The 23748-nt window shown below is 40.5% G+C and overlaps 1 protein-coding gene and 1 pseudogene across 2 annotated transcripts; both read right to left on the bottom strand.

Annotated features, from left to right (window-relative positions):
* Window positions 1-5438: 5438 nt before the first annotated feature.
* On the bottom strand, window positions 5439-12866 carry LOC128368685 (immunoglobulin lambda-1 light chain-like; annotated as a pseudogene).
* A 6998-nt stretch (window positions 12867-19864) lies between these two features.
* On the bottom strand, window positions 19865-23748 carry LOC128368692 (immunoglobulin kappa light chain-like). Of its 2 annotated transcripts, XM_053329552.1 has the most exons (6): window positions 23706-23748; window positions 23297-23613; window positions 22826-22865; window positions 21096-21404; window positions 20889-20963; window positions 19865-20013 (listed from the first exon to the last, which is right to left on the bottom strand). In XM_053329552.1, exons 1-6 carry the CDS (start codon window positions 23746-23748, stop codon window positions 19865-19867), a joined length of 933 nt encoding a protein of 310 aa, XP_053185527.1. The 2 variants fall into 2 exon arrangements, 1 of the variants encoding a protein (XP_053185527.1); XR_008321980.1 differs by lacking the exons at window positions 19865-20013; window positions 20889-20963; window positions 23297-23613; window positions 23706-23748 and having other exon boundaries at window positions 21271-21404; window positions 22830-22963.

Genomic DNA, 23748 nt, shown 5'->3' with positions numbered 1-23748 from the left:
TCCAGAACAAATTGCGCGTGCATTTACATAAAATATGACGATAATACGACACACATGAATACAAAAGTGATTCAGTGTAAAAAAGATGACTTGTTTATTTCAGTGGTTTCTATTTGTGTCTCAGTTTGGTTTGTGTTCTGATTGATGATAACAAACACAGGATGTTTCTTTTTAAACTTTGCAGAGAGGCAGTGAATGTTAAAAATGTTCTTACAGTGTGAATTTAAACAGTCTGCAGGCAGAAAGAGCTCAATCACAAGCACAGGAGAAGAGAAGTGTTTTTGTAGTGTTTGTAAGCTTATCAACCGTAGCAAACAGAGTACGAGTGTTGTTGATGTTCTTATTAATAATTTCAGAAAAGTGTGGCTGTCTAGCTTTGAGTAACTCATAGTTAAAATTACAAAGACTTTGTTTGTAGAGGTCAAGGTGAATTTGAAGTTTAGTTTTTCTCCACTTACGCTCTGCTTTCCTGCATTCTGTTTTTAAAGCCTTTATCATTATAGTGTTCCTCCATGATGTTTCACTGCTCAAGGTCTTCTTAGTTTTAATATGTGCAACAGCATCCATGACATTTGAGATTTTCCAGTTAAATTTATCCAGGAGTTCATCAACTGACTCTGCACTCACAGTTGGTGACATAGCTGTTATAAAACTGATCACACAGCTGCTTAATTAGTCTATGCTGAAGTCAAAATCACTCTACTCTCTCTAATTTTACACATTCATCAAAAACACAGCAAACATATTTGTACTAAAGTTGTGCCCAGTTATAGTTTCAATCAACATTGCATCCTTGTTGTTGTTTTCATGTTTACTCAAAGCACAATATTCAGATGCAAATGTCACCATACACGTCATTAAAAGTGTCATTTGGCCGATTCTTGTAATGATCAACAAAACTAGTCATCCAAATGTCATCTGTGGTACAATCATGTGACGCTGCCTTTTGCCTCAACACACTTAAGAGCAAACTCATTTTAACTATATTATCTCTTGTCAGTACAAATACAACTTTCTTTGAACATTCCTTAAGATGCATATTAGTTAACCTCTATACAGCTTCTTCAGCACACACACATCTCTGTTATGTAGATAAACACTGCCTAGACTTCTCAAGGCCTCTGTTGCACTAACGTTCCCGTCCTTTGATGCTTCTCTATGGGCATTAGTCAGCAACAATCCTATCTCTCTTTCTGCCTTAGACATGTAAGAAATAATGTAAATAACACACGCATAAGCATAACGAACAAACTGTACATCTGAATTTACATTCCAACTTTTCAATAGTGGCTTGATATACTGATTTCACAAACTTCATTAACCTGGGTCTGGGGGCCCATATGGGTCTGAGGGCCCCTGCGAATCTAGAGGCCCCTGACGTATGGAGGCCTCCAATGGTCTGGGGGCCCCTGAAAATCTGAGGGCTCCTGAGAGTCTTGGGGCTCCAGGGTGTCTTTGGGTCCCTGAGGATCTGAGGGCTCCTGAGAGTCTGGGGGCTCTTGAGTGTCTTTGGGCCCCTAAGGTTCTGGAAGCTTCTGAGTGTCTGGAGGCCCCTGAGTGTCTGCGGGACCCTGAGGTTCTGGAGGCCCCTAAGGGTCAAGGGGCCCATAAGGGTCTGAGGGCCCCTGAGAGTCTGGAGGCCCCTGATGTATGGAGGCCCCCAAGGGTCTGAGGGCCCCTGACAGTTTGGGGGCCCCTGAGTGTCTGAGGGCCCCCTCAGTTTCATTCCTGTCCTTTGATGCTTCTCTATGGGCATCAGTCAGCAACAATCCTATCTCTCTTTCTGCCTTTGACATGTAAGAAATAATGTAAATAACACACGCATAAGCATAACCAACAAACTGTACATCTAAATTTACATTCCAACTTTTCAATAGTGGCTTGATATACTGATTTCACAAACTTCATTAACCTGGGTCTGGGGGCCCATGAGGGTCTGAGGGCCCCTGAGAGTCTGGAGTCCCCTGACGTATGGAGGTCCCCAATGGTCTGGGGGCCCCTGAGGATCTGAGGGCTCCTGACAGTCTGGGGGCTCCTGAGTGATTTTGGGCCCCTGAGGGTCTGGAAGTCTCTGAGGGCCTGGGGGGCCCTGAGTGTCTGTGGGACCCTGAGGTTCTGAAGGCCCCTGATGTATGGAGGCCCCCAAGGGTCTGGAAGCCCCCGAGGGTCCGAGGGCCCCTGATAGTCTAGGGGCCCCTGAGTGTCTGAGGGCTCCCTCAGTTTCATTCCCGTCCTTTGATGCTTCTCTATGGGCATTAGTCAGCAACAATCCTATCTCTCTTTCTGCCTTCGACATGTACGAAATAATGTAGATAACACACGCATAAGCATAACCAACAAACTGTACATGGGGGGCCCTGAGGATCTGAAGGCTCCTGAGAGTCTGGTGGCTCCTGAGTGTATTTGGGTCCCTGAGGATCTGGAAGCCTCTGAGGGCCTGGGGTGCCCTGACTTTCTGCGCGACCCTGAGGTTCTGGAGGCCCCTAAGTATCTAGGGGCCCCTGAGAGTGTGGGGGCCCCTGAGAGTCTGAAGGCCCATGATGTATGGAGGCCCCCAACGGTGTGAGGCCCCCTGAGAGTCTGGAGGCCCCCAAGAGTCTGAGGGCCCCCTCAGTTTCATTCCCGTCCTTTGATGCTTCTCTATGGGCATCAGTCAGCAACAATCCTATCTCTCTTTCTGTCTTCGACATGTAAGAAATAATGTAAATAACACACGCATAAGCATAACCAACAAACTGTACATCTGAATTTACATTCCAACTTTTCAATAGTGGCTTGATATACTGATTTCACAAACTTCATTAACCTGGGTCCATGAGGGTCTGAGGGCCCCTGAGAGTCTGGAGGCCCATGAGGGTCTGAGGGCCCCTGAGGTTCTGGAGGCCCCTGATGTATGGAGGCCCCTGAGATTCTGGGGGCCCCTGAGAGTCTGGAGGCCTTTGAGAGTCTGGGGGCCCCTAAGAGACTGCGGGCCCCTGTGGTCCTGGAGGCCTCTGAGGGTCTCGGGGCCCCTGATGATCTGGAGGCCCCTAAGGGTCTTGGGGCCCCTGAGGGTTTGGAGGCTTCCGAGGTTCTGGAGGCCCCTGAGGTTCTAGAGGCTTCTAAAGGCCTGTGGTCCCCTGATAGTCTGGAGGCCCCTGAGAATCTGTGGGCCCCTGAGAGTCTGTGGGCCCCTAGCTAAAAGTTTATATGCAGCCTCAAAAGAAAGTTGAATAATCCCTAAAGTTTCAAACAAAGCTTTGAAGCCATCATTGCTGTTGTTCTCACTGCTGCGTGCTCTCTCTTCATATGATTTGAATCTTTCTCACCCTGTTTACATGTTCATGCTGCAGAATTATCAGTCTGCCACAGTACAGACTGTGGGAGCTGAGCAGACTGCAGGAGTTTGAACGTCTCCCTTTATTTAATTATGTCAGTTTCTCAGCTCTGAGTTTAGTATTTGAGCTGCTTCTCTCACAGATTAATAACACAAATTAAAACTGAGGCAGGGAGCACTGAGTTCATACTGAAGTTCCTGGAACGATTCTTTAAGCAGAGTGGATGGTTGTAACCGTCATTGTGTTATTAAAGTGAAAAACCACAGTGAACAGTGTGGAGGCTGCTGAGCAGAAACCCACACGGCCCATCTGCTGCAGGAAAGGAAGTGTTGATTCGCTGTCAACAGTTTTTTTATGAGTCTTAATAACCACAGAGAACAGATTCACACCTGTTGCTGCTGTACACTCATCAACTTCCCTCCCTCTCATTCCTTATCTCTCTCTTTCCTCTTGTTGTCTGTTAACTTTTTTTCTGCTGAGTGCTCCACACACACAGTCAAACTGAGCTCTCCCACCAAATCGAGGCTTTGTCACTTTTCCTTTACAGCAGGTGTAGGATGTAATAAAGTACCATTGTGAGGTACTTTACATGAGTATTTCCATTTTATGCTTCTTTATACGTCCACACGTTCACTACTACTTTCTACTCCACTACATGAATTTCACAGCTATAGGTACTACTTACTTTTTAGATTTATGTTTTTGTTAATAAATCTGATTATGTATTTTATATTTATATTTTTCATTTTGACATATAAGAGTCTTTTCAGTCACATTAAATGAACGTTGACTCCATATTTCAAAACAATGAAACATGAAGCATTTCAAGAGTGTTTGTATGTATATGATCAATATAACTTACATTACATTTGATATTACAATTTACATTTTTGATACTTTAAGTACATTTTGAAACTAATGCCTATGTAATTTATATATAAAACTACGACTTGTAAAGGAGTATTTTATGAAGTAAAAAATAGTTCAATACTTCTTTCAGCACTGCTTAACAGTTTCCATTACTGAGACATAAATGACAGAAGTGGCTGTTTGTTAGTGTTTTCTGATCTGAATGTCTGATTCGTCAACTAAACTCTTATTTTCTAATTTTTTAGAATATAAAAAATAAATATTACACTCACTTTCTACAGTGAATAAAAGATACTCAAAGATTTTACTGATGTTCACAACATACATTTAAAATAAAATAATAAACATATTAAAGAAAGGCTCCAGCAGCTTTTGGACTCAGATTGACCTTTAGGTAAAGTATTTGCAGAAATAACTGCCATCCGTTGGTTATCACCTCTACTGTGAAAATATTAAAGATGATTTTTGGGAGAAAAACAACAGCTTTTCTTCTGCTTTGACCCGCTGCTGATGTTAGCTTGATTCTGCACTTTGGAAAGAAGCAGAAACTTCATTGTGTTGATGACTGTTTGTGCAGTTTGGAGCCAGGTTGCATTAGTGTGTCATTATGTACTGTCCACTTTAACTGCTGACAAAAGAAGGATTCAAGAAAGGTTTCAGAAGCAGCAGCTATTGCTTTGTAATATTTACTCTACCATAAATTATGGTAAAAATAATTTGACAATATCAGCAACAGTCTGTCAATCGTCATGTTTATTACTTTAAAGTAAATTGAAAGCAGCTGAGCTAACAAACATAATATATAGATCACATTAAGATCAATAGTCAGTTAAGAAAAATGCAACATCAAGATATAAAGAAAACATGAAAACAAAATAAATCATTATATTGAACATTATATAACATTTTAAAAGGAACATATGAATGAAAGGCTAAACTCTTAATGAGACTGTTATCTTTTCTTCATAAATCATATTTACATGTTTTATGATGTTATCCTGCTACAACAGCTTAATTCATATTTTGCATATCATACAGGCGACGTTCGCATTTTAGAAGAAAGAAAAGATAATAATATAAACAACAATGTGACATTTCTTTTGGTCAGCATGTTGTGTCTATACGATCAATAATTGTTGTACTTGATCAATTCATTGTCACTGATTTGAAAGAAAGAACTACTGAGCTCCTCAGATTCCTCAGGATCAGCTGTCGACTTTATCTTCAGGATTTAACAGCTAGTCAGTGAGAAGTTAAAGCTGGACCATCAACACGTCATAAGTGACATTTATGAAGACTGATCAAAGTGATGAATGAGATGAATTGATGAGATGTGATGGTGAGAAAAGGCGAGCAGGAAACAGTCAGTCAGCATGTGTGCAGTTGGTGGACGGTCCCTAGTTTCTGAGGATCATCAGCAGAGAGAGTCCACAGCAGTACACCAGACTCTTCACTATCAGCACTGTGTACAGCACACAGAACAGCAGCACCCTGCACTGAGACTGGAAGAGCACTGACACACACACACACAGGTTTCAGTCAGTTCAACATTTCATCACATTTTCTTCACTATAACTTGGACTTTTCCACATGGGACGAGCAGGTTTACATGAAGACAGGGGTCCACTACAGTTTGACTGACAGCTCAAAGGCCCTTATTAAATACAACAAGTCAGGGCCGGACCCAGCTTTTTAGGGGCCCTCAACAGGATTTGATTTCATGTTTTTAACTTCAAACTACAATTTATAACAATTAAAATCAGTCAAGGATAAAAAGCAAAGTCCAAACACTGTTTGAAAAACACACAGGTTACTATAGATGTGAAGTTTTTAGCCCTTGGGAGCAGAAGAACTCCACAACAAGCTAACAAAGTCATCTCTGACATATAATGGTGTGTGTGCTGTTTGCTGCTGGGCAGGTAGTGTACAGTGGCTTTATCAGAAAACTGCTGCTGCTGCTGCTGCTGGAAACACTGAGACTGAACCAGACAGGAAATGTGCCACAAAAGCACAACTAGCAGCTAAAAGAGGCTAAAAAGCTCATTTAGTCATTAGATTCTGTCTTCATATAAAACTATTGATTAGTGCAGCTTTAAGATAGACTCCCTAAACTTGTTATATCACCCTTAAAGCCTAAAATGTAGTGTCGCTCCCCCAAAAGGTGTTATTAGTCAGCCTGTGCAGTGAAAGCTCTCTCAGTGGGACTTGTTGTGCTGTGGGACACTCTAACAGAATCAGGGAGTGTATGTTTAAATCCTTCAATGATGAGCAGAAAGTGAACAGACTGATATGCAGCCCTAACTGCAGCAGGACATTGGAGCTGTCAGAGCATGCAGAGAGGCAACGGGTGATCTTACAGTCAGCTTGCTGCAGAGCTGGCAGGTCTGCTGGCTCTCTCTCTGGAGGACAGGAGGCTGCTGGAGCTGGAACCTCTGAAACAGAAAAGGAGTCAAATGTTTGGAGTTGCAGTGACAAATGTCAGCGCTCTGCTCCTCTGCTCTCTCTGACAGCGTCTCCAGATGAAGCTGAATCACTGCTGAACACAGTCACCAAGCCTTCATTACCTTGTTCTGTTTGGGCCTCCACTGTGCCCCCCTCGTGCTTGACGTAGCAGCTGTATTTATATGTGCTGTTCTCTTGCTGATGGAGCAGCAGGATGGAGGCGCTGCGTCCCGGCTCTCTGAGCTCCAGCTGCTCAAACTCAGCAGGGGTCAGATCCTCCAGTGGGCCGTTCTTCTTCTGTCTTTTCCAGATGAACTGGACCAGAGGAGGAAACATGGCTGAGGCCAGACACAGCAGGGAGCTCTTCCCCTCCAGGTGGGCTCTGGATGCTGCTGGGTACACGCTCACCACGGGCTTCACTACCTGCTCATCTGAAGTTTGACAGCAGCAACAAGCAGCACAGACACACATTCACACAGTCAACAGCAGCTTACAGCACTGCACTGCATTCAGTCTGATCCTGGAAACTACATGATCACTAAACTACTCATCAATACACCACAAACATCATCTACTAGACACTGGATCAATAATCATATCAGACTAAAGCATCATGGAAGCTCATCATATGTCATATAGAAAGATTCAAACACAATGTACCACTCTTTATCAATATTTAACTACATTCATTACTAATATCATAAAATGTGTCAAACTGAACATATATCATGACATAACAGCCTCATAGAAAATACATTTGTTCATGATTATAATGTTTTATATCAAATATATTTACCACCATATTGATTATTAAGTTTAAAGAGAATCAATAAATCAATAATTTCATTTATTTCATAAAACAGTTTTAGGTTTTATATAAAACACAATCACCTCAACATGTAGAGAAATGTCAAATATAATATAATGTAACATAATATAATATGATGACATTTGTCTTTAAATTAAAACTATAGTTTAATTACTCGGTTCAAATATATTATATTCATATTACATTTATAAATGATTATAGTGTTTTATATGAAGTATATTTACCGCCATATACTTTACTCTAATCAGACACACAATACATCAATACTTTTAACTACTTTTTAAATAGTTTCAGCTTTTATATAAAACACAATTACAACATGTTCACATATATCAGATCAAATATAAGATATGATATATTTTGTTATGTAAATTTATATTTTCTAAAATATTTTAACATTATTTGACATCACGTTCATTTCATTTATATTAAATGTGAATTAAGATACAATCATACATTTTATCTATAAATTATATTTATCATAATAACATCTCTTTTTACCTTCATGCATTAATATATTTTCTACTAATAAACATATTTATCATCATAAAAACACAATTATCATGAGATACATTTTACCATTTACAAATATATACTGTATATTTAACACACAATATATTTCTGACTATTTGCTTCTAAAATGACATTTAGGAACATTTATTAAATGATGTTTCACATCATATATCATCTTGTTTTTAACAAACAGGAGCTGCTGCTGAATCACTGAGATGATTAAATCCTGTTTATTTGTAACATTACTGATATCAGACTTTTTGGCTGGAAACAAACTTTGATGTGATGCATAAATAAAGAATAACTTGTGGTGTGCAGTGAGATTTGAAGCTCTTTTCAGGAGTTATTGATTAGTTTTATGTAAGAATGGCTGCAGAAAGAATTCTCTACTAAATATGAAAAAACTAACATGTAAAGCCTGAAGCAGCAGAAACTAAAACTACAAACACATTTTCAACTTGTTCAATAAAACAACTGAAGGAAAATGAAAGTTTAGACTTACCTACAAACAGTTTAGTGCCAGAGCCAAAGAAGTAGTAGGACCACTTTGTTCCTGACACAGTGAAAAAGCGTCGTACAAAAACCTCTCTGCTGCTGAATGTGTCAGCTGAGGTGAAAGAATCCAAATTATGAAGCAGAATCATATTTCATCTCCATGATGTGTTTCTCTAATGTTCATATCAACATGACTGTCTCTTCTTTTGTTGTATTTTTCTTGATTTCTGCCTATTAAGGTAGAGAGAGACGGGATCCTGCTACATTTCTAATCAGTCCAACACATGACACATGTTGCCTGTCACTTTAATAAAATATGATTTTACTACATGGAGATCATTAGCTGTGAAAACAATCAATAAATCAGGCTGTGAAATTCAGCCGCTCTGTAGCCTGCAACAGTAAAAAGTGTCCGTCATAAAAGTCCTCTGTGATTGTTGATGTCCAAATCAAAAGTCAAAATACTCCTCCTGACTTGTACTTTATCCTCAGACTTCATTTCATTTCAAGTTAGAGTCCTTTAGATTTTGGTCCTTGTTGATAACTTGGGTTTACTGTTGGTAACAGGAGGTGTTATAATAAAACATCCACTTAAGTGTTGACAGAAAATACTTATTGACCACTGGAGGCAGCAAACACAACTCCTCACTGTCATGAATCAATGAATGAATGAAGTTCATTTATAACACCTCTCAGGCCCCGTTTATACGTACTCGGTTTAAAACGGAGACATTAACCATCGTTTGCACCCTCCGTTTAGACGCGAACCATCAATCAATCTTTATTTGTATAGCGCCAAATCACAACAAAGTTATCTCAAGGCACTTTACACATAGAGCAGGTTCTAAACTGAACTCTTCAGGTTTTAACTTTAAATAGACTCAACATTCCCACATGAGCAACAGTGGCAAGAAAAAACTGGAAGAAACCTCAGAACCAGACTCAGAATGGGCGGCCATCTGCCTGGACCGGCTGGAGTAGAGAGGAGAGAGAGGAAGGAGAGGAAGGAGAGGAAGGAGAGGAGAGAACCACAATGAAGGTCCGGGACTGGAATCTGTCATCCGGAGATTTTGGACAACTGTGTTTGCACGTTTGCATGTAAACAGAGAAAAACGGAGATATGTGGAGCCGGAAACTGCTCCTGGGTTAAATACGACATTGTTTACAATCTACAGTCTATGTTTACAATCTATGGTGATCATGGATGCATGCAGAATAGCAGTTACATTTATGCTGGTGGAATCCCTTTGTATTTGTTTGCATTTGCAAATACAAGTGCTGTAGGCTACTATGTGGAGGAATGAAGTGACGTTGTTGTTGTTGTTGTTGTTGTTGCTATGCGGGATTCTGATTGGCTAACGTGGGTTTGAGCTGCTCTTGACGGCATATATACACGGGTACTGTAAATGGAAACTTTTCTGAAAATGGACTGGTGTGCACGCAGTTTTTTTTGTAAACGGAGAGGAGAGAGATGAAATGTCCATTTATGAAAATAGCCGGGCACGTGTAAACGTAGTCTCAGGGTCCTAGTGTTTTTCTCTTCCCTCTTGTGGGTGTTTCTGTGTTTGTTTGTCTGGAGCTGGGCAGAGGTGGAGCCTTCCTGCACTATTCACCTGCACCCCTGCTGTCCATCAACTCATCAAGCCACCTGCACTTCATCTATTCATCAGCTCCTTGTTAAAAGCCAGGTCCTTCTTTGCAGTCATCGTCAGATCGTCTGCCAGTTCAGTTCAACCCTCGACAGCCAGTTCAACCCTCTTGGATTGATTACACCTGTCACCATAGAAGGAAAGTATCTTTTGCGAGATCTCATGGGCTGTGAAGCCCTTGACTGGGACAGTCCTTTCCCTGAAGAGAAGGAGGCTGAATGGAGGATGTGGAAAGAGTCTCTACAACACCTGAAAGAGTTTGAATTATCGACCTTACACCCCCAGCAATCTCTCCACTACAACGAAAAGAACTCCATGTCTTCTCAGATGACTCTGTGAAGGCTATCGCCACAGTAGCGTACATCAAGGTCCCAGACGGTGGAGGAAAATGCCATGTGGGGTTTGTCTTGGGAAAAGCTAAGTTAGCACATCCAGCAGTGCACACTATCCCAAGACTTGAGTTAGGAGCTGTTGTGTTGGCTGTAGAAGTAGCTTGGCTGGCACAGACTGAGTTGGTCATCCCACTAGATGCTCTGCACTTCTACACTGATTGTGTGTGTGTGTGTGTGTGTGTGTGTGTGTGTGTGTGTGTGTGTGTGTGTGGCATATCAGAGAGTTCAGCAAACCAGAGCAGTGGCACTATGTCTGCTGTGCTACTCGATCTGTACCTACAGCCCAACCTGTTAGCACAACCTGGCTTACAGGACCTCCCTTCCTGTCCGTTCATGAAGGGGTTCCTACTTTGGCTCCAGAGGTACGTTCTCATGCCACCATCCTCCCTGTTTCCTTAGCTACTCTGGGCTCCCATCGTTTAGATTGCTTTTCGTCTTGGAAATCATTGGTATTAGCCATAGCATATCATCCAGTCCAAGACAACCACGGAGAAAGACAAGACCTGTCATGGTTGGCATGTGTGCACACAACCTCACACAGCAGAAGAACTTTCAGAGGACTTTTGTCCTCAGGTGTGTACAGAGAGAGACATACACCAAGGAGGTCACCTGCTTGGCTGCTAGCAAGGGCATTCCAAAAGAGAGTCCTGTGAGAAAGCTCAACCTCTGTGTTGACAAAGATGGCCTTCTGCGTATTGGGGGTAGGCTGGAGCATGAGAGAGAAGATTAATCAGGTAGCAGTCACATTGTAATCCTACCAGTGAGGCACTTCCACAAGAAGGTCAGACACCAGGGACATGTTTTCACTGAAGGTGCCATTTGCAGAACCTGCCAGGTCAGCCAGTTTACCTCTTCTCTTGAGAAAGTGCTAGATTTGTCATGAGGTCTGCTTGAATTTTTTTCTGCCTATATTTTTTAAGCTGTGTCCATCCTTTGGAGTTTATTGCTTGTGAGTAGTATTTGTTCATGCACAGAGCTCTCAAATCTCACAAATTGACCGTGAGACACATGCATTTCAAGCAGTTCACATGCTCACACGCCACACCTGGCATTTCTCACGCTGAGAAGTGATAGATCCCACTGCACAGAAATTAACATATTATATACAGAAATGAACAGAGAGGCGTTCATAGCTGTCCCAAATGAGCGACCTGCCAGTCAATCAGAAAGTACTATTTCTGGCATGCAGGTGGTCATGTGGTTAGAGCGAATGCCATATACGCAGCTGACACTGGTTCGAATCCCGATCGGAAGTCCTTTGCTGCATGTTACACCCCCCTCTCTCTCCCATGTGTCCCATCAGTCTACTCCTAAATAAAGGCGTCTATGCCAAGTCGCTAGTCAGTCTGGCCCGAAAGGATAATTGCACAGCAAACTTTTAATGAAATTTGAGAACCCTGTTCATGTAGAGTCATATTTTGCAACATTGTGTTCATATATTTTAAGGTCTGTGATACGCTCAGCGAAATTCTGTTTAATCTGCTGTTCACTGCTGCTACCCTTATCTGTGAATCTAATATGTTTTAAGGTTAAGTGAATTTCATGAATAATTTGTTAAAGGACAAATTTGTAGAATTAGCAGGTGGCATTTGTCATTGTATCTTTTCTTTGTTAAGGATAGCTTCTGTGTTGCTCCTTTGTCAATCACTGTGTGGAACAACAGGAAACCTGCTGAAATACCTGATCAATAATATCAATTCAAGATAATGTTGAAATCTAAATCCTGACACCAACAGACAAACATTTTGTCCTCAGCTCAGTCTGTTTGTGACTCTGGCTGAGATGGTGGTGAAATATGTGAACCTGGGCTGTGGTTTACTGCTCTCTTCCTGTCACTAACACTGTTTGACAGCTGGAGGTTTTTGTACAGGCTGCAGGATTTATTTCTCACTGTGGGAAACTTCTTTATCACAGTTACAGTAGTAGGTGGCTGAATGTGAGAGTTTAACTGTTTGGATCTGCAACTCACTGCAGTTCTGTTTCATTACAGCTGAGAAATCATCTATCTGAGGGTGATTGAAACCTTTATGTAATTGACCATTCGTGCTGTCAATACGAAGAATCAATTTGAATGTTTCTGTGTCTTTCTTCTGGTACCAGTTTACTTCTGGGTAATTTCTCCAACACTGCTCAGTTCCTCGACAGCTGAAGGAAACCTTTTCACCAGCTCTCCTGGTCAATGTTAAATCCTTCTGAATCAGCTGTGCTGCCATGGCAACCAGCGCTGTAGAGAAACAGACACACAGATGAAGGTCAGTGTGACAGTGTTTGTTAAAGGTTGAGTTTGTGGGCTCCTGATTGGCTGGAAACACTCACCTGAACACAGACAGCACAGAGCAGCAGCTGGGAGGAAAAGCATTTTGTGCAGTGGTGTTTCCTCTGGTGAACCTGGGGAGAAGTGGCGCTCTGATGCAGCTGAGGCCAAACAAGGACGAGCTGTGAGATCAGACGAGGGCCACGTGGTTTCTAACAGGTCCTCAAACCTCCCATCAGCCCCTGCAGCAGACACATAAGGCTGCTGCTGCTGCTGTGTGGTTTTCTGATTATTTAATTAATTTAGATCAATCAGTTAATTCAATTTCCTTCATCATCTGACAGGTTTCAATATTCTCAATAATAATAATAATAATAATAATCAAACTACTGTAAAAACGGTGTGGAAGTCTCAGTCTTTTTTTGAGGGTTGTCATGCTGGGAAAATGCTTTTCTATTAAAGACTGATTTATTTGAATGCACCATTAGATATTCATTTATATAACATACACAATGAAAACACACATATTACACCTGAAACAGTGCGTCAAGTTAATTTAGGTTAATGGTCCAGTAATTATTTGCTTAACTGAACTGGACCGCTACATTAACTCAGACTGTGTTCGGGTTAGGCTGACTGTCAATTAAACCTTTTAAAAGAACACAATAACTTTATATATTTAATACAATAACTTTATATATTTAATACAGTAACTTTACATATTTAATACAGTAACTTTACATATTTAATACAGTAACTTTATATATTTAATACAGTAACTTTATATATTTAATACAGTAACTTTACATATTTAATACAGTAACTTTACATATTTAATACAATAACTTTATATATTTAATACAGTAACGTTATACACTAATGTTAACTGGTTTAATCATAATATCTAAATATAATTATAATTTTATAATATCTACAACCAGAGAAAATTCAACCTGTTTGCAAATAACTGAATATTTATTCATGATTATTAAATAAAAGTTTGGTACCAAATACAACCAGCAGCAGTCTACATGTTCAGCTGTTTCCAGGAGCAAAACCAAAAGTAACTCTGCCTCTTTTTATTATATAATATTTATAATATATTTTAAACATTATATGAAATATTATTAATGTTGCTGAGACTTGTTATGACACTTTAAACCTATAGTTTACATCTCATTCTACACTTTATATTACATTACCTCTATCTGCTGTGTGCTGCTGCTGTCAGTAATAAAACCTTTACACTGCTGCCCTCTGGTGGCTGCAACAACACATTGCTTCTACTACTACTAGTCTCTGCAAAGTTTAGTTTTCATGGCACCAAATGTGTATAAAGAGAAAATACACTGCCTGTACAATTATTAAGCAAGTGAGTATTTTGACCTTATCGCATATTTTCCAACTCCAAGCTATATAAACTTAAATACTAATTAGATTTAAGCATTATCAGGTGATGTGTATTTGTGTAATGAGGGAGGGTGTGGCCTAATGTGATCAACACACTATGTCAAGGTGTGTATAATTATCAGGCAGCTTCTTTACCTCAGGAAAAATTGGCCAAAAAAGAGATCTAACAGACTCTCAATTTTCTTAAACTCAACGGCGAAAAAACTGAGGTCCTTCTCATCGGTACCTGATCAACCTGAGCAACACTCAACACTTTCTCCATGTCCATCAACAATTCCACTGTTGCTCCATCTCCCCAAGTAAAGAGCCTGGGTGTCATCCTGGACAGCACACTATCTTTCGAAGCTCACATCAATAACGTTACTCGGTCTGCATACTTCCATCTATGTAACATCAATCGTCTCCGTCCCTCACTTTCACCAACCTGCACCGCCATCCTGGTAAACACCCTGATCACATCTCGTCTGGACTACTGTAATTCTCTCCTCTTTGGTCTTCCGCGGAAATCTCTCCACAAACTCCAACTGGTCCAGAACGCAGCCGTACCATCACCAGAACTCCCTCTATTCAACACATCACTCCTGCCCTGCAGCAACTTCACTGGCTCCCTATCAAATCCTGCATTGACTTTAAGATTCTGCTCCTCACGTTCAAGATCCTTCACAACCTGGCACCAACATATCTCTCTGAACTTATTCATATCTACACACCTTCTCAAACTCTCCAATCCTCCTCTGCCAACCAGCTCTTCGCCCCATCTGCCAACTTAACCACCATGGGGTCAAGAGCTTTCAGCCGATCTGCCCCCCGCCTATGGAACTCGCTCCCACCAGACGTTATATGTGCCTTGTAAGGTGACCTTGAGAATGTCCTTAAAATGATCACTTATATTTCTGCAAATGATTCTGAATATTTTTCAGGACATTTGAATAAAAAGAAAGAATCTGCTGAATAAAGTGTTCCTGTGTTTTCTGTCTGTGCTGTGTGATTTCTGACCAGCAGGGGGCGCCGTCTGTCTGCACACATATTTAACACTTTCTAACAGATGAGTTATGTAAAACTACAAATCAGTTCGGACTGTGTTTGGGATCACCAGCAGGGGAAAGTGGGCCCTCAGACCCTCAGGAGGCCCTCAGGTTCTCAGGGGACCCAGACCTTCATGAGCCCAAACACTCTTATAGGCCCCTATACCCTCAGGGACCCCCAGACTCAAAGGGGCACTCAGACCCTCAGGGACCCCCATACTCTAAGGGGCACTCAGACCCTCAGGGACCCCCAGACTCTTAGGGACTTTTAGACTCTCAGGGGCCACCAGACCCTCAGGGGCCCCCAGAGCTCCACAGTGCAGTTTGTGATCATGTGATGAACTGCTGACCACTTGAGAACAGAATCAGCTGCAATGATAAAGAGGTTAAAACCGAGTCCTGAATCATCAGCTGATATGCGGGCCCCGTCCTGTAGAGGGGCCCTAAACTCAAAACGGAGACACTAACTGGGACTGAGGAGAACTGTTGAAGACCAAGAGAGGTGATTGAAAGCACCAGAAAAACTGATAAGTGGACCTTTGTGGTTCGGTGGTCAGGATTTTATGAATACTGAAGTTATGAGTCTAAACAAAGACATTTCTGACTGACCACCAACCAAACTCTACATTTATAAAGGAAATTACACCAAAATTTCACCTTTCATTCAATTATCTGTTAACTGTTAAATTTTGTAAGTTTCCTGTTCTCTGCGGTTATTGTTGACAGCGAATCAACACTTCCTTTCCTGCAGCAGATGGGCCGTGTGGGTTTCTGCTCAGCAGCCTCCACACTGTTCACTGTGGTTTTTCACTTTAATAACACAATGACGGTTACAACCATCCACTCTGCTTAAAGAATCGTTCCAGGAACTTCAGTATGAACTCAATGCTTGCTGTCTCAGTTTTAATTTGTGTTATTAATCTGTGAGAGAAGCAGCTCAAATCCTAAACTCAGAGCTGAGAAACTGACATAATGAAATAAAGGGAGACGTTCAAACTCCTGCAGTCTGCTCAGCTCCCACAGTCTGTACTGTGGCAGACTGATAATTCTGCAGCATGAACATGTAAACAGGGTGAGAAAGATTCAAATCATATGAAGAGAGAGCACGCAGCAGTGAGAACAACAGCAATGATGGCTTCAAAGCTTTGTTTGAAACTTTAGGGATTATTCAACTTTCTTTTGAGGCTGCATTTAAACTTTTAGCTAGGGGCCCACAGACTCTCAGGGGCCTCCAGACTCTCAGGGGACTCCAGACCCTTAGGGGCCTCCAGAACCTCAGGGGCTCACAGACTCTCAGGGGTCCCCATAACCTCAGAGGCCTCCAGACTCTCAGGGGCCCCCAGACTCTTAGGGCCCCCCAGACTCTTAGGGGCCCCCAGAACCTCATGGGCCCACAGATCTCAGGGCCCTCCAGGCCCTCAGGAGACTCCAGCCTCTCACGGGACCCACAGAACCTTAGGGGCCCTCAGACCCTCGGGGCCCAGAGACCCTTGTGGGCCTCAATACATCAGGGGCCTGCTAACGCTCAGGGGCCCTCAGACCCTCATGGGCCTCCAGACTCTTAGAGGCCCCCAGACCCAGGTTAATGAAGTTTGTAAAATCAGTATATCAAGCCACTATTGAAAAGTTGAAATGTAAATTCAGATGTACAGTTTGTTGGTTATGCTTATGCGTGTGTTATTTACATTATTTCTTACATGTCGAAGGCAGAAAGAGAGATAGGATTGTTGCTGACTAATGCCCATAGAGAAGCGTCAAAGGACGGGAACGAAACTCAGGGGGCCCTCAGACACTCAGGGGCCCCCAGACTGTCAGGGGCCCTCAGACCCTTAGGGGCCTCCAGACTCTAAGGGGCCCTCAGACCCTTGGGGGCCTCCATACATCAGGGGCCTCCAGACTCTCAGGGTCCCGCAGACACTCAGGAGCCCCCAGACTCTCAGGAGCCTTCAGATTCTCAGGGCCCCCCGAACCATTGGGGGCCTCTATACGTAAGGGGCTTCCAAACCCTCAGGGGCCCAAAGACACTCAGAAGCCCCCAAAATCTCAGGAGCACTCAGATATTCAAAGACCTAAAGACACTCAGGAGCCCCCAGACTCTCAGGAGCCTTCAGATTCTCAGGGGCCCCCAAACCATTGGTGGCCTCTATACGTCAGGGGCCTCCAGACTCTCAGGGGCCTCCAGACTCTCAGGGGCCCTCAGACTCTCAGGAGCCCTCAGACCCTCATGGGCCCACAGACCCGGATTAATAAAGTTTGTGAAATCAGTATATCAAGCCACTATTGAAAAGTTGGAATGTAAATTCAGATGTACAGTTTGTTGGTTATGCTTATGCGTGTGTCATTTACATTATTTCTTACATGTCGAAGGCAGAAAGAGAGATAGGATTGTTGCTGACTAATGCCCATAGAGAAGCATCAAAGGACGGGAACGTTAGTGCAACAGAGGCCTTGAGAAGTCTAGGCAGTGTTTATCTACATAACAGAGATGTGTGTGTGCTGAAGAAGCTGTATAGAGGTTAACTAATATGCATCTTAAGGAACGTTCAAAGAAAGTTGTATTTGTAGTCACAGGAGATAACATAGTTAAAATGAGTTTGCTCTTAAGTGTGTTGAGGCAGAAGGCAGCGTCACATGATTGTACCACAGATGACATTTGGATGACTAGTTTTGTTGATCATTACAAGAATCGGCCAAATGACACTTTTAATGACGTGTATGGTGACATTTGCTTCTGAATATTGTGCTTTGAGTAAAAATGAAAACTGCACGAACCAGATTAAGGATGCAATGTTGATTGAAACTACAACTAGGCACAACTTTAGTACAAATATTTTTGCTGTGTTTTTGATGAATGTGTAAAATTAGAGAGAGTAGAGCGATTTTGACTTCAGCATAGACTAATTAAGCTGCTGTGTGATCAGTTTTATAACAGCTATGTCACCAACTGTGAGTGCAGAGTCAGTTGATGAACTCCTGGATAAATTTAACTGGAAAATCTCAAATGTCATGGATGCTGTTGCACCTATTAAAACTAAGAAGACCTTGAGCAGTGAAACATCATGGAGGAACACTATGATGGTAAAGGCTTTAAAAACAGAATGCAGGAAAGCAGAGCGTAAGTGGAGAAAAACTAAACTTCAAATTCACCTTGACCTCTACAAACAAAGTCTTTGTAATTGTAACTATGAGTTACTCAAAGCTAGACAGCCACACTTTTCTGAAATTATTAATAAGAACATCAACAACACTCGTATTCTGTTTGCTACGGTTGATAAGCTTACAAACACTACAAAAACACTTCTCTTCTCCTGTGCTTATGATTGAGCTCTTTCTGCCTGCAGACTGTTTAAATTCACACTGTAAGAACATTTTTAACATTCACTGCCTCTCTGCAAAGTTTAAAAAGAAACATCCTGTGTTTGTTATCATCAATCAGAACACAAACCAAACTGAGACACAAATAGAAACCACTGAAATAAACAAGTCATCTTTTCTACACTGAATCACTTTTGTATTCATGTGTGTCGTATTAATCTCAATAAACTGAGTTTTCTTATCGTCATATTTTATGTAAATGCACACACAATTTGTTCTGGATAAAACTACAAGAGCTAATCAATATTTTAGTGATTTAGATAACAAATAAATAAAAACAAACCCATCATTTTGACAACATTCAGACTTCAGCACAGACTAATGAAGCTGCTGTGTGATCAGTTTAATAACAGCTGTAGTTTCAAAGCAGCTCTGTGCTGTTTTATCATGTGTTTAAACAACAGTGTTATCAGCGTAGAGTTGTACATCCACACTGAAATAATTATAAAAGATGATCAATGTGCAACCTAAATAATCAGGGAACCATCATCAAACCTGTTCTCACACCACAACTACATGCTTATATTTAATATCTATATGTTTATATTAGCTTGTCTTTACTTATTTATACATAAATAGATTATAGGGATGATCTACTTTAAAATGACAATTATATAATGTGTTGCAGGATTAAAAACATTTAAAATGATTAAATAAAATTTAAAGAATAAAAATTAACAATATTTAAATAATGAATAATTTAATTCTACTTGTATTCATTATATATTTAGAAGTAACTCTATATTGTAAATGAAGTAAAGAATCATAAGACTGTAGTTAATCTCTGTATGTAGTGCAAATCTCTATATTTTGGGGGCATTTTGCATCAAAATCAATTCAGAGACACAAATTTAGAAGAAAAACCAACAAAACCAAATAAAACGATGTTACAGTTTATTGAAAATATCACAGTTATGAATTAAAAAGACAAATCTAACTTTGCAGAATTCATTAAACAAAAAACAATAAACAGAATAAAGGTTTGAAAAATACTAAAAAACAGTTATATTTTCTACATTTATTTTTATATTTCCTACAATACAAATCAAAGTTTATAGTTGGAAACAAAACAAACCAAAGCTAAAAAAGTAACTGTTAAGATTTCATTTGTAAATATATATGAGTATATATGTATTTATATATTTAGCACAACTGTATCTAACTTGTGCATAAAGAGAGAAAATGTAAAAACAAGCACAACACGTCGTAAGTGACATTTATGAAGACTGATCAAAGTGATGAATGAGATGAATTGATGAGATGTGATGGTGAGAAAAGGCCAGCAGGAATCAGTCAGTCAGCATGTGTGCAGTTGGTGGACGGTCCCTTGTTTGTGAGGATCATCAGCAGAGAGAGTCCACAGCAGTACACCAGACTCTTCACTATCAGCACTGTGTACAGCACACAGAGCAGCAGCACCCTGCACTGAGACTGGAAGAGCACTGACACACACACGCACACACACACACACACACACACACACACACACACACACACACACACACAGGTTTCAGTCAGTTCAACATTTCATCACATTTTCTTCACTATAACTTGGACTTTTCCACACGGGACGAGCAGCTTTACATGAAGACAGGGGTCCACTACAGTTTGACTGACAGCTCAAAGGCCCTTATTAAATACAACAAGTCAGGGCTGGACCCAGCTTTTTAGGGGCCCTCAACAGGAATTGATTTCATGTTTTTAACTTCAAACTACAATTTATAACAATTAAAATCAGTCAAGGATAAAAAGCAAAGTCCAAACACTGTTTAAAAACACACAGGTTACTATAGATGTGAAGTTTTTAGCACTTGGGAGCAGAAGAACTCCACAACAAGCTAACAAAGTCATCTCTGACTTATAATGGTGTGTGTGCTGTTTGCTGCTGGGCAGGTAGTGTACAGTGGCTTTATCAGAAAACTGCTGCTGCTGCTGGAAACACTGAGACTGAAGCAGACAGGAAATGTGCCACAAAACCACAACTAGCAGCTAAAAGACGCTAAAAAGCTCATTTAGTCATTAGATTCTGTCTTAATATGAAACTATTGATTAGTACAGCTTTAAGATAGACTCACTAAACTTGTTATATACTACTAAAATGTAGTGTCTATCCCCCAAAAGGTGTTATTAGTCAGGCTGTGCAGTGAAAGCTCTCTCAGTGGGACTTGTTGTGCTGTGGGACACTCTAACAGAATCAGGAAGTGTATGTTTAAATCCTTCAATGATGAGCAGAAAGTGAACAGACTGATATGCAGCCCTAACTGCAGCAGGACATTGGAGCTGTCAGAGCATGCAGAGAGGCAGCAGGTGATCTTACAGTCAGCTTGCTGCAGAGCTGGCATGTCTGCTGGCTCTCTCTCTGGAGGACAGGAGGCTGCTGCAGCTGGAACCTCTGAAACAGAAAAGGAGTCAAATGTTTGGAGTTGCAGTGAGAAATGTCAGCGCTCTGCTCCTCTGCTCTCTCTGACAGCGTCTCCAGATGAAGCTGAATCACTGCTGAACACAGTCACCAAGCCTTCATTACCTTGTTCTGTTTGGGCCTCCACTGTGCCCCCCTCGTGCTTGACGTAGCAGCGGTATTTACATGTGCTGTCCTCTTGCTGATGGAGCAGCAGGATGGAGGCGCTGCGTCCCGGCTCTCTGAGCTCCAGCTGCTCAAACTTAGCAGCGGTCAGATCCTCCAGCGGGCCGTTCTTCTTCTGTCTTTTCCAGGAGAACTGGACCAGAGGAGGAGACATGCCTGAGGCCAGACACAGCAGGGAGCTCTTCCCCTCCAGGTGGGCTCTGGATGCTGCTGGGTACACGCTCACCACGGGCTTCACTACCTGCTCATCTGAAGTTTGACAGCAGCAACAAGCAGCACAGACACACATTCACACAGTCAACAGCAGCTTACAGCACTGCACTGCATTCAGTCTGATCCTGGAAACTACATGATCACTAAACTACTCATCAATACACCACAAACATCATCTACTGGACACTGGATCAATAATCATATCAGACTAAAGCATCATGGAAGCTCATCATATGTCATATAGAAAGATTCAAACACAATGTACCACTCTTTATCAATATTTAACTACATTCATTACTAATATCATAAAATGTGTCAAACTGAACATATATCATGACATAACAGCCTCATAGAAAATACATTTGTTCATGATTATAATGTTTTATATCAAATATATTTACCACCATATTGATGATTAAGTTTAAAGAGAATCAATATATCAATAATTTCATTTATTTCATAAAACAGTTTTAGGTTTTATATAAAACACAATCACCACAACATGTAGAGAAATGTCATATATAATATAATGTAACATAATATAATATGATGACATTTGTCTTTGTTCAATTAAAACTATAGTTTTATTACTTGGTTCAAATATATTATATTCATATTACATTTATAAATGATTATAGTGTTTTATATGAAGTATATTTACCACCATATACTTTACTCTAATCAGACACACAATACATCAATACTTTTAACTACTTTTTAAATAGTTTCAGCTTTTATATAAAACACAATTACAACATGTTCACATATATCAGATCAAATATAAGACATGATATATTTTGTTATGTAAATTTATATTTTCTAAAATATTTTAATATTATTTGACATCACGTTCATTTCATTTATATTAAATGTGAATTAAGATACAATTATACATTTTATCTATAAATTATATTTATCATAATAACATATTAATCTCTTTTTACCTTCATGCATTAATATATTTTCTACTAATAAACATATTTATCATCATAAAAACACAATTATCATGAGATACATTTTATCATTTACAAATATATACTGTATATTTAACACACAATATATTTCTGACTATTTGCTTCTAAAATGACATTTAGGAACATTTATTAAATGATGTTTCACATCATATATCATCTTGTTTTTAACAAACAGGAGCTGCTGCTGAATCACTGAGATGATTAAATCCTGTTTATTTGTAACATTACTGATATCAGACTTTTTGGCTGGAAACAAACTTTGATGTGATGCATAAATAAAGAATAACTTGTGGTGTGCAGTGAGATTTGAAGCTCTTTTCAGGAGTTATTGATTAGTTTTATGTAAGAATGGCTGCAGAAAGAATTCTCTACTAAATATGAAAAACTAACATGTAAAGCCTGAAGCAGCAGAAACTAAAACTACAAACACATTTTCAACGTGTTCAATAAAACAACTGAAGGAAAATGAAAGTTTAGACTTACCTACAAACAGTTTAGTGCCAGAGCCATAGATGTCGTACCACTCTCCTCCTGACACAGTGAAAAAGCGTCGTACAAAAACCTCTCTGCTGCTGAATGTGTCAGCTGAGGTGAAATAATCCAAATTATGAAGCAGAATCATATTTCATCTCCATGATGTGTTTCTCTAATGTTCATATCAACATGACTGTCTCTTCTTTTGTTGTATTTTTCTTGATTTCAGCCTATTAAGGTAGAGAGACGGGATCCTGCTACATTTCTAATCAGTCCAACACATGACACATGTTGTCTGTCACTTTAATAAAATATGATTTTACTACATGGAGATCAGTAGCTGTGAAAACAATCAATAAATCCAGGTGAAATATGTGAACCTGGGCTGTGGTTTACTGCTCTCTTCCTGTCACTAACACTGTTTGACTGCTGGAGGTTTTTGTACAGGCTGCAGGATTCATTTCTCACTGTGGGAACCACGTTTATCCCACAGTTACAGTAGTAGGTGGCTGAATGTGAGAGTTGAACTGTCTGGATCTGCAACTCCCAGCCGTTCGATTTATTTACAGATGAGAAATCATTTATCTGAGGGTGATTGAAACCTTTCCTCAATTCACCAGTATTACTGTTAATATCAAGAATCAATGTGAATACATCTGTGTCTTTCTTCTGGTACCAGAATATCCTAAGACTGCTACACTGCTCAGTTCCTCGACAGCTGAAGGAAACATTTTCACCAGCTCTCCTGGTCAATGTTAAATCCTTCTGAATCAGCTGTGCTGCCATGGCAACCAGCGCTGTAGAGAAACAGACACACAGATGAAGGTCAGTGTGACAGTGTTTGTTAAAGGTTGAGTTTGTGGGCTCCTGATTGGCTGGAAACACTCACCTGAACACAAACAGCACAGAGCAGCAGCTGGGAGGAAAAGCAT

This window comes from Scomber japonicus, chromosome 12 (genome assembly GCF_027409825.1).
Source record: "Scomber japonicus isolate fScoJap1 chromosome 12, fScoJap1.pri, whole genome shotgun sequence".
Classification (NCBI taxonomy): Eukaryota; Metazoa; Chordata; class Actinopteri; order Scombriformes; family Scombridae; genus Scomber; species Scomber japonicus.
The sequence above is the reverse complement of the archived record's forward strand: the minus strand, read 5'-3'. Positions and strand labels throughout refer to the sequence as shown.